Genomic DNA, 11735 nt, shown 5'->3' with positions numbered 1-11735 from the left:
GCAGGATTTATTTTTATTTATTCATGTATTTACTTTTTAATCTTTTATTGCCTATGCAGACCTATTATTATTATCCTGTAGCGTGTTATCCGCAAAGAAAATAAATCATTTTTCTTTGCCTATAAATACCTTTTATACATTTCCTACCGAGCGGTATCCGCAAAGAAAATAAATAAATATTTCTTTGCCTATGCAGACCTCTTATTATTATCCTGTAGCACTTTATCCGCAAAGAAAATAAATAATTTTTTTTGCCTATTAATACCTTTTATAAATTTCCTACCGAGCGGTATCCGCAAATAAAATAAATAAATATTTCTTTGCCTATGCAGACCTCTTATTATTATTATCCTGTAGCGCTTTATCTGCAAAGAAAATAAATTTATATTTCTTTGCCTATGCAGACCTCTTATATATCTTGTAGCGCTTTATCCGCAAAGAAAATAAATAATTTTTCTTTGCCTATTCATACCTATTATTATTATCCTGTATATATATATACTATAATATATATTATTACTTCTTAAACTTTATCTGTCCTTATTTACTGCTATTGCACCTACACCGTTACCAGCAAATAAAAACAGATCATTGCATGCAATTATTTCTTCTGGAATCAAAACCCTTTATTTATTCTTATTTTCCTATTTGGTTTAAAAGAGCTTTTTGAGTGTTCTTACCACCACAGGCAAACTGGCAAGTAACACAAACGTTTATAAGCAAAATCTGCTTACCTCTTAATAGTGGCCACCTTGTTTGTTTATGCCTTCCCAACCGGCCCGCAATGTAACGACTCTGCTCTCTTCTGCCCCACGTTGGGCGCCAATTGTAGTGGTTTCTTGCCTTAATTTTGTGAAAAATCACTCAACATCTTTGGGGTTTTGATTTCAGAAGAACAGACTTTATTATCACACAATAAAGCCCAGTTGCCTACGGTGAAACCACAGTAACAACAACTAAAGCAACTCTGGGTTTGGTTTCACTTAAATACATCTCCTCAAACAAGGTGGGGCTTAAACTTTTTTAAACATGCATTCGTTATCATCCTCTTCATTGACTCTGGTCTTGACCATATTAGGAAGTAACAGAACCACCTTTGGAAGAGATCAATTCTCCCCCCTAAGTAATGCTATTTATGTTTCTGCACACAGTCAAATAGTCAAACATATGTTGAGCACAAATTCATCATGTCCACAGGCCTTTACACACAGTAAACTGCATGTTTGCCCCTCAGACATAACTGTGGTATAAATCAACAATGTTTTTATTGATTACTCCTGATTAACTTGATAAAAATATACTACACTGTCTCCTCTTTCTTTAGTCAGTGTCAACTGCATCCTTTCCTACAACTTTACATGCATATATCAATGCACTAAACCAAGAGGCCTAAAACATTCTGCAGCTTTAATTAACCTTTATTGTTCAGACACCATTCAGACATCCAGCCATTCAGTGACACTAATCTACTCTAAACCTCATCCCCACGATGAGCAGGGAAGGGAACAGAGGATATTACAGTGCCTGGCATCGTTTTTGCAAGTTCACACACCTCTTTTACATTATATTTAGTGATCTCCGACTGGCGAAGCCGAACATCATTAGTGCCGACATGAATAACAATTTTTGAAATCTACATTTAGCATTAGCCAGCACTTGTAAATTTGATCTGATGTCAGATGCTCAAGCCTCAGAAATATATTTAACAATGGGGCGGCTGTGGCTCAGGTGGTAGAGCAGGTCAGCTATCAATCGCAGGGTTGGAGGTCCTTGGGCAAGACACTGAACCCCAAGTTGCTCCCAATGGCAGGCTAGCGCCTTGCATGGCAGCTCTTCCATCATTGGTGCGTGAATGGGTCAATGAGACACAGTGTAAAGAACTTTGAATACCATTAGGTTAAAAGAGGCGCTATATAAGTGCAGACCAATGGTGTCTGGAGGTTCTATTTCCACATTTCTTGCATTAAAATCACCAATTATTAGGGCTCTTTCAACATGATTCTCAGTGAGTGCATCACTGAGAGGGGAGAATCGATTGGAAAGAGCGGTGTCGCTTTGCAGGGCGAGTATGCCGTTGAGACGTCATACTGCATGCACTGCTACCGGGGCTCTACATCCAGAACCAAAGTGTGTTTGTTGCTCCCTGTACTACCCGCATCCGAAACAGTATCTACAGGCTTCTCTTTCTCACAGACCTCAACTAGCCTCAACTAGCGTTCAGATGTGTGTCTCTAACTCATTAACCTTCTCCGTCAGCCTGACTAAATCCTTACATTTATCACATGTGAATCCCTCACTGCTGATGGAAGAGGCTAGTGTAAACATGTGACAGGCAATGCAGGAAGAAATAACATGAGTGGATCCCATGACTTACCTTAATTTTATGTTGTTGTTATGGTTGTTCTTGAGTCATGAAGGTTTGAGATCGATGTGGATTGATGCGGTTCCTAATCAGCAAATCTTTGAGATTGATGCAATAATCAGTGTAAAACACAGTGGAGAAAACGAATGCACGCAAATGTACATGCAAATGAGATGCGAAATGTAGACAAGTGGAAAGAAAAAAGAGAGAAAATGGGTGCGTGTGGTAAAATACACGCAGTTGAAACAGTAGAAAAGCAGAAAAACCTGAAGCAACTGGTAAAATGCAAAGGATAAAGCAATTAATGTTTAAGAATAAGCAATGCTAAGCAGGCTAGCAAGCTACAAACACTGCATCCAAGCATGATATACATTGCAAATTCTCAATAGTTCACAGTCGGGCTCAAAAGAGCATCCTTTCAATCTCCAGGGCACACTGCCACAAGTTTGACACACAAACGTGTTGCGGAGATACTGCTGTCGTTCATGCAGGTTTTGAGTGACAAAAAATTTAATAAAAAATTAGGTGATGCAGTCAATAAACTTTTCCATGATTATGGTCCTAATTAAGAAAATTAATTTCTGCTTCAATAGGACAAAGTGTTGCTACAACGTTGCTACAGCCTCACTTCCTGTTTTACATCAATCTTGTTAATTCGGTAACAGTTGCGTAAATCAAAACGATTTTGATAACTTTTGTGAGGTGAGTCTGAGGATCATCTGGCAAATGTTTTTTGACAATCCTACCAGATCTTTATGAAAAAAAGTTGAAAAAATATATATTTATTTCATAATCCAATATGGTTGCAGCTGTAGTGATCACATGTAAGGGGTTTACATCATCTCCATGAGGTTTTAGTTTTTAGGAGTGATCAGAGAAAGGAATAATTATGTTTGTAGATAAAACGGTTAAAAAGTTATATTGGTTTAAAAGAAAATTGAATTTTTTAACTGTTGGTGGTGCTATACAGTTTGGACTAGAGACCCCAAATTTGTGCAGGGGTTAGTCATACCCATAACTATGAGTGTGCCAAATTTCATAACTTTCCTCCAAACTCTTAATGGGGTTGCCCTCGATTCCCAGCCAGAGGAAGAAAAATTTGTAAAAATGGAATGGATACAACAGGCGCCTACGTACCTTCGGTGCTTAGTTTTAGCTTTAGTTCTGTTTCTGAGTCTGCTGGTTTGACAGCGAAGATTCCTGTAGCATTTCACAGATGGAAGAAGAGTAAACAGTTTGTGGTTTCCTTGATACATCTCACCCTCTGTAAAAAGCGTTTGTGATGAATGTACCTGATGGAGGGTAGCTGGAGCCCACTGATGTATTGGGCAGTTTTACCACCTGCTGGAGGGCCTTCTGTTCTGAGACAGAGCAGCTGCCATACTACACTGTGGTGCAGTGTGTTAAGATGCTTTTAAAGTTCCAGCAGTAAATGTAGTAGACAGGTGAGGTTTTTTAGTCTCCTCTGGAAGAGGCTGATGTACCTTCTTGATAGTGGATGTGTTGAGGGCCCAGAAAAGATTCATTTAGAGATGTGGACCCCCAGGAACTTGAAGCTGGTGGTGTAAACTAGTGACTTTGAGCAATTTTGCCTTCTGGGTTTGGGAAGGTAAAAACATTCCCGTTGGCCTCCTATGTGTTGTGATCTAAGTTGTTGTCTGTGCACCACTCTGCCAGGTGCTTAACCTCTTACTTGAAGGCCGTCTCATCATCGCCACTGATCAGGCCTGCCACTGTAGTCTCATCTACAAACTTTATTGTGGTTGTTGTAGCGGTAGGCAAACTGATGTGGGTCCATAATTGGAAGCATACAGGATTTCAGGTGGCAGAGGACCAACCTCTCAAAACACTTGGCAATTATGGGAGTAAGAGCAATGGGGTGGAAAGTTGTTGAGGGCCATTACAGCAGCATGCTTTGGCACTGGTACAGTGGTGGTAGTTTTGAAGCGAGTGGGGACAACTGGTTGGACCAGGGACAGGTTAAAAACACACCAGCCACTGCTCGGCACAGGCCCTGAGCACACGGCCTTTAGAGCCATCAGGACCTGCAGCTTTGCCAACATTCACCCTGCTCAGGATCACTAGTGGAGTATGTGAGCAGCAGGCCATCAAGAAGAAGCTCAGCTAAGATTGATAGCTCTGCGTTCCCACGATCAAAGCAAACATAAAAGGTGTTGGGCTCATCTGGGAGGGTGGTGTCCCTGGTTGAGACGGTGTTGTTCAGTGGTTGTAGTCTGTGGCTGCCCACATGTTGGTGGGGTCCGTGTTGTTAATGTTGTCTTCTATTTGCAGCTTATATTTGAATTTGGCCTTCTTTAGATTGGCCCTAGATGACTTGCTGTCCTAATGTGCTTTCAGTAGGAGACAAACCTCCTTTTTCATCTAAGATTTCTGATTGGGGGATGTTTTTATTACTTCATGGCTGGTTACTGTATCTACACACCTGTTTATATGGTCCAGAACAAAGTTTGTGTAGTTGTAAATGTTTGTATGGTTGAACCAGGTAACCTGAGTAGGAAACTCCCTCCAGTCTGCGTGCTGAAACTGATGTTGTTGTGATGAGTCAGCTCCACATGCTTTTTAACGGGGGTGTATTTGGAGAATAGAAATATCGAGAGGTAATCAGATTGTCCAACGGTGGGGCGGGAAATAGCTTTGTAAGCACCAGTAGCACCGGTATAAACTGTGTGTAATCTGATACTTAACAGGTCAAATGACCTACACGTCTCTAAGCAACTGGACCAGTCAACAGTACATATGGGCACTAAAAACAAAGACTATCTCTTCCTCATTTCTCATCCACCTGTACAGTGCTGCCTGGGTTTGTTTAGTGGCTTTCAGTGTTTTATTTGTGAGGAACAAAAGCTTTCTCATTAGGCCATCTGTAAAATTGTCCTGACTGTTTGGGAAAATGTTTTGGGCTGTAAGTCTGCACCATTTTTTCGAGTATTTGGAATAAAAGAAAATGCACATTCATTGGAGTCCTTTATCTGCCAGGAATATGTCATCCAGGCCTCACACAAGGTAAGTTAATAAAAAAGAATTGTCATGTATATGTGTAAACAAAATTTTCTAGGATAACTTCCCAAAGGGTCCTCTCTTTTTTAAAGACTAAAATAACTACAATACTCTACTGTGCACTATAATAAACATCAGTATACTGCCCCTTTTGAGCACTGAATGCAAATAAAGGTGCTAAAACTAAGCTGATTAAAAACAACAAAAAGTGATGTTTAAATATGTGTTTTATGTGTATGTTTATGGACTTTATACATAAGGAACCCTGTTCATTTGAACATTTGGATGTATTGACTTAATGCTGATGCAGTTAAAAGCATTTAGGTAGATTTCCCCCTGAAAAGTGTAAACATGGTTCCATGGTGCCAGCTTGACACAGCAACATCGTCTCAACCAATGCCGTGAGTTTGGGGTGGGACTGTCTGTTTTTTCGACCAATGGCAGACGTAGGGTGTATTCTGAAAATTGTTAAAGTTTGAAAACTTTTATTCTTGCAATTACGCTTGGTGATGCTAGTGTCGCTTTAAGACTATTAACTTTTATTTGTTTTACTTGTTTCAGATCGATGCTTATTCTCTCCCACATTTCACAGCAAAACTCAATAAGATGTGTAAGTGTACATTTCATTTATTCTTTTGGCAGATGCTTTTATCCAGAGTGACTTATAGTGCATTCTAGTTATACGTACATTTTATGCATGCATTCTTAAAAATAGGTTCTTAATCAGAAAAAAATTTGTCAGCATGAATTACATCATCCATGGATCCGTCCTATTGCACAAAATGTTCTTTGTAGTGTAAAAACTTCTCTCACACTTTATATTAGGTGTCTTTAACTATTATGTACTAACATTAAAATACATACAATACAAGATTTACACTAGCTGCTACTGAGGTTGAGGTAGATGTAATTAAATGCAGGTACTTTAAATGTAAGTACAATGCAACAACATGTATAAGTACATTGTAACAAATGCTTAAGTACATAGTAGTTAAAGACACAGAATATAAAATGCATTCAAAATGTTTTTAGAATCACATGATTCAAATGACCTTGATGGTGCTGGTGCCACACTCTACCAGTTGAGCCACAGAAACTCACAAAGTTTTAACGTTACTGAACTTGCATTATTAAATTGGATTTCTGCACTGGATTTTGTGGCTATCAAAAAATGAACAGCATTTGCATATTGCTGTCAATGTTTCTCTTCTATTGTTACAGGTGCCAACTCGTTCACTATGTCAGCGCACACAAGCTGGGCACACTAACCGCTGGCAGCTGGCCGGTCCATTGGGCAGTGACCTGTTAGGACAGGCACAGGTACAGAGGGCAGAGGAGTTTCCCAATAAATCATCATCACACAGGAAAATCAAGTCAGGTGAGAGAAGCCATCAGTAGCACACATAAAGTAAAACTATAATACTACCGGAAAAAGGAATTTTGAAATTGAAACATACTTTATTGTCCTGTATATCTTGAAAAGAACATTTGTCTTTGACTCCAGGGTGCTGCACACATACACACTACATTATCTCTCTTTCAAATCAATCAAATAAATATCTGTGAAAATATAATCATATTTAAAGGTGTAAGCGATTTTAGCCGTTCTGGAACTTCCTCTAGACTGAGTCTCCCTCACCATGGATACCATTGAGACAAAAGAGCAGCAGTGTGTCCTTTCGGGGTTGTCAAACACAAATGTAGCAAAATAGCACCCTCAACTGATGATTGTTATGAATCTGAATATGGCCTTAAACCTATATGAACCGCTTCAACTACACTACGATGATTGACAGGCAGAAAGCACATCAAATTATTCTGATTGGCTGATCAAATCACATTTGGCTTGAGGTTTACACCATCTAGTGCCGTCACGGAGACAGATGAGATATTTCAGGACATTTATTTCAGTCATATATTTCAAGCAGTAGAAACATTTTCTGTATAACATTCCTTAAATAAATTGCTTACAGAACCTTTAAACAGTCTATAATCAAAACCCAATAGGAATACCATGCAGAGGTGAGACCAAGTAATTGTTTTGCCAGTCACAAGTAAGACTCAAGTCTTTGCATTCAAGTCTCAAGTCAAGGCAAGCAAGTGTATGTCAAGTCACAAGTCCACTCCTCAACTTCAAGAGTCATTAGTGCTCTTTACACAAATTAGTTTCTGAGTATTAATAACTATAGTAATTACACCCTCCATAGTGTTAGCACATTTAAGCATAATGTGTGGACTTTTCCGATGGTCCCTTACCCACATAGGCAATTTTTCCTAATTAATGTTAAAGTAACGATCTGGAAAAATTTCACCGTGACACCATCTGACCATCTTTCTGATTAACAATCTTTATTGATTCATACAATTAACAAAGACAAGCAAAACATATACAGAATCAACATTTACCCCCCCCCCACTACTATCCCTCCCCCTCCCAATCCCCAACACCACCCTGATCCTCAACAAACATCCCTGTGGTCTCACACATGAGTATAAACACACACACACAGACACGCACACGCACACACACACACACACACACACACAAAATAATAATCACACATATTTAAAACTATACTTCTCTCTCCACTGCCCCCCCCCCTCAAGAATGCCAAATAGCTGCCCCATGTCCCATCAAACGAATCCAAGTTCCCCAGCCTTCTACGTGTAATTTCCTCGAATGCCGCCACCCTAATTTCTGTGCACCACTCTTTTTGTGATTAAGATTTTTTATCGATTCAAATATTAAACAAAACACATACAAACAGAGTCAACATTTAACCCTCACAAATGTTGAAAGGATCTCAACACTCCACTCTCATATAGGTCACCAAGTGTAGTAACCCCCTCACAATCCACTCTGACCAGCAGAAAGGGACTTGTTAATACATAATTTAGGGTTCAGCCATATGCTCAAGGCAAATGCAAGACAACGGGGTGTTACTTAACTTCCCAGATTAGTTTGATAGAAAGGCTTTGCAATGGCGAAATTGGTGCAAGAAATTCCTGTTCAACACAAAACCAGGGAGGGGCTCTCTCAGGTGGAAGCGGCCAATGAGCCAAATGTCTAAGACTGAATGACTAATAATAAAACAAAATCTTGGTTAGGCCTAGCCCACCTTTGTCAATCGGCCTATGTAACTTATTGACGTGTAATCTGGGACATTTACCATCCCAAATGAAGGAATTCGCTATACTACCAAATTGCTTGACATAAGAGAGGGGGACATCTATAGGGAGAGATTGTAGCAGTTGAAATTTGGAATACAATTGATTTTGATAACATTAACCTTCCCAATCATAGATAAATGTAATGAAGCCCACCTGCCCACATCACTCGAAAACATTTTTTATTAAAGGTTCAAAATTAACTAAATCAGACACATTTGTTGGGAATAAAATACCCAAATACTTAATGCCCTGTTTGGGCCACTGGAAGGCATCCGGCTGAAAAGCCGTTTGTGGAGCGGAGGGGGGTGGGGCCGGGTCGGAATATCGCGTGCCCGGTCCCCAATTGGGCGCGCGGGATAAAGGCGGCCAGTGACAATGTTTCGAGAGAGAGAGAATTACGGGCATGTCCGTCATGTGTGTGTTTATGTTTGTGCTTTTGGTTTGAGTTTAATTAAATTATGATTTATATTGACAAGCCGGTTCTCATCCTTTAACTGTGTTACACCGTTACTGAGCAGTACACTGTCAGAGACAAAGCTTCGGATTTAGCCCAATTAACACTATATCCCGAGAACTTATAAAAGGAATTCATAATTCTGTGGAGGCAAGGCACAGATCTAGTTGGGTCAGAGATGAATAATAAAATATCATCAGCGTCAAGCAAATGCTTATGCACCACACCTCCCACCATCACCCCTGGAAAATCATCATCCTTTCTTATCGCTGCTGTTAATGGTTCCAGAGCAAGACAGAACAATAATGGGGAAAGAGGGCAACCCTGCCAGGTGCCCCTATCCAGAGTAAAATTATCTGAAATGAATCAGTTTTTTGTACCGCTGCTACCGGGTGTCTAGAAAGTAATCCAAAATCTTAAAAGGATAATCTCATTTTACTATACCAAAAACCTTTTGGGCATCAAGTGAGATCACAAGAGAGTCTGATCATTCGCCACTGACCACATGATATTGACGAAATGCCTAATGTTATCAAAAGAGCTGCGGCCCCGAAGGAATCCCACCTGATCTATATGTATAAGAGATGTCATAACTTTACTTAATCAGTTAGCCATAATTTTTGACAATATTTTAACATGTAGCTGGATCAGGGAATATGGACGGTAACTTTTTCACTCGCTTGGATCTTAGTCGTTTTTTAGTATCAGACTGATCCGGGCTTGTGTCATGGTTGGCGGAAGCTTTCCATTCTTTAATGTTTCCATATAAACTTCAAACAAAAGTGGAGCCAATTCTGTAACATAAGATCTAAAAAATCCAGCAACAAAGCCATCTGACCCCAGAGACTTGCCTTAATTACCTTGTCAAGCTTCTCCAAGTTTATCTCAGAATCAAGATATTTTTTTTGCTCAGTCATCAGTTTAGGAAGTTCTAATGGTTCCACAAAGTTTCTAATATCTTCATCAGTAGACAAAGATGTGGAACTATAGAGATCAAGATCGAACTCTTTAAAGGCATTATTAATATCAATGGAGGTAAAAATTTCACCACCAGCAGATTTCAATGAGGGAATGTTAGAAAAAGACTCTCTCTGCTTTAATATCTAGCCAAATGTTTTCCTGCTTTGTCCCACGACTAAAAGTATGACTGTCTTGCCCTGAATAACCAAAACTCTACTTTCTGTGACAAAATAGTATTATAGCTATATTTCAATAGGGTCAGTTCTCTGAGGCCATCAGACGACATACGGCGCTTCAGCTCTGCCTCTGCACTTTTAACATTTCCTTATATATATATATATTATATATTCTAGAATAAATCGTATGGACTAATGAAATAAATGTATAGTCCCTACCAGATGGGTTCAAAAGTCTCCAAATATCTGTAAGACCAAGATTTTTACACATCCTGTGAAGCGTCAATGTTGCTCTAGGGGGCTTACATACTTTTGCCTCACATTGATCAAGGACTGAGTCCATCAACAGATTAAAGTCTCCTCCCAATATTATATAATTAGGGGTGCCCGCGGCTGGCAACATCCCTTCAAGATCTATTAAAAAGCCCTGATCATCAGTGTTAGGTGTGTAAATATTCGCCAAAATCAACCTTTGCCCCTGAATTTCTGCTTAAACAACAATGTTGAACTAATTTATATCTTCCTAAAAAACTCTTCTAATTTATCTTTAATCTGTTTGAGACATTTGAATTGTAGATGTTTACTTATCAATGTAATGACTCCCCTGCTCTTACTTGAGCCAGCACTAAAGAAAACATGTCCACCCTGTATCTTCCCAAATTTTTCAGCTTCCTGTGGGGAAAGATGCATTTCTTGATGAAACACTATATCATATTTCTTTTGTTTAAGAAAATAAATAACCTTCCTTCTTTTTATGGGGTGCCTCAACCCATTCACATTCCATGTGGAGAGAGACAATCCACTCATTTTAACATTTGACATATTAGAAAAAATAGATTGCATGTCAAAATCTAAACTATAAAGACCACATTCTAACATTAGTACAATAATCAAACCCCGAACTTCCCCCAGAATAAAAAAACAGAAAAAAGAAAAACATACGTATTAACCCCACACTCAACAGCACCAAACGGCATCCATCCATCTAAACTCAAAAAGTCCATATACGCCTACGAGAACCCCGTAACATCTTTGTTGTCTGGGAACATCAGTGCAAAAGTGACCCTCTGTCGATACAAGAGTTTCTTGAAGGAGTGTTATTCCACAAAACAAACTCCAGTCGCTAGGCAGAACCAGCACAAAAAGACACAAAAAAGGCACCCAGCTTCCTCAGATGGTCAAGTGAATGTTCAGTGAGTCAGGTCCACTTGACTGCAACGTGAAAATCACACCATGACTTACTCATTCCATTGACTTTATGTAGGACATCCCTTGCTGTGGGCATGTAAATATTTTGCGGCCATCCTTAGCACCTATTCTCAATTTGGCTGGGAGCATTCGAGCAAAAATGACCCTCTGTTGTAATAAGAGTTTCTTGTATTCCTTGAATCGATCCTGTTTCTCACTTGTCGAATTCACAAAGTCTGTGAACAAGAAAATGCTGAGGTCCTTCTAAGAAAGCCTGAAATCATCGCCTCACGTAACACGAGACCTTTATCGGATGATCTAAATTTGGCCTGAATTGATCGGGGCCTGTCTCCCTCAGCGGATCTCCGAGCCGGAAATCTGTGAACTCGCTTGATTTCCAGCTTAT

At 39.5% G+C, this 11735-nt stretch overlaps 1 protein-coding gene across 2 annotated transcripts in view; it reads left to right on the top strand.

The window, feature by feature from the left end:
* Nucleotides 1–5183: 5183 nt before the first annotated feature.
* btbd16 (BTB (POZ) domain containing 16) overlaps nucleotides 5184–11735 on the top strand; it is a 39133-nt gene continuing 32581 nt past the window's right edge. For both annotated transcript variants that reach the window (XM_052102784.1, XM_052102783.1), the window contains exons 1-3: nucleotides 5184–5386; nucleotides 5942–5990; nucleotides 6602–6758. In XM_052102784.1, coding sequence (XP_051958744.1) covers nucleotides 5328–5386; nucleotides 5942–5990; nucleotides 6602–6758 — 265 coding nt within the window. In that variant the 5' untranslated portion in view covers nucleotides 5184–5327. The remainder of the gene's footprint in view (nucleotides 5387–5941; nucleotides 5991–6601; nucleotides 6759–11735) is intronic.

Source organism: Xyrauchen texanus, chromosome 33 (genome assembly GCF_025860055.1).
Source record: "Xyrauchen texanus isolate HMW12.3.18 chromosome 33, RBS_HiC_50CHRs, whole genome shotgun sequence".
NCBI classification, from domain to species: domain Eukaryota; kingdom Metazoa; phylum Chordata; class Actinopteri; order Cypriniformes; family Catostomidae; genus Xyrauchen; species Xyrauchen texanus.
This window is presented reverse-complemented; position numbering and strand designations above follow the sequence as displayed.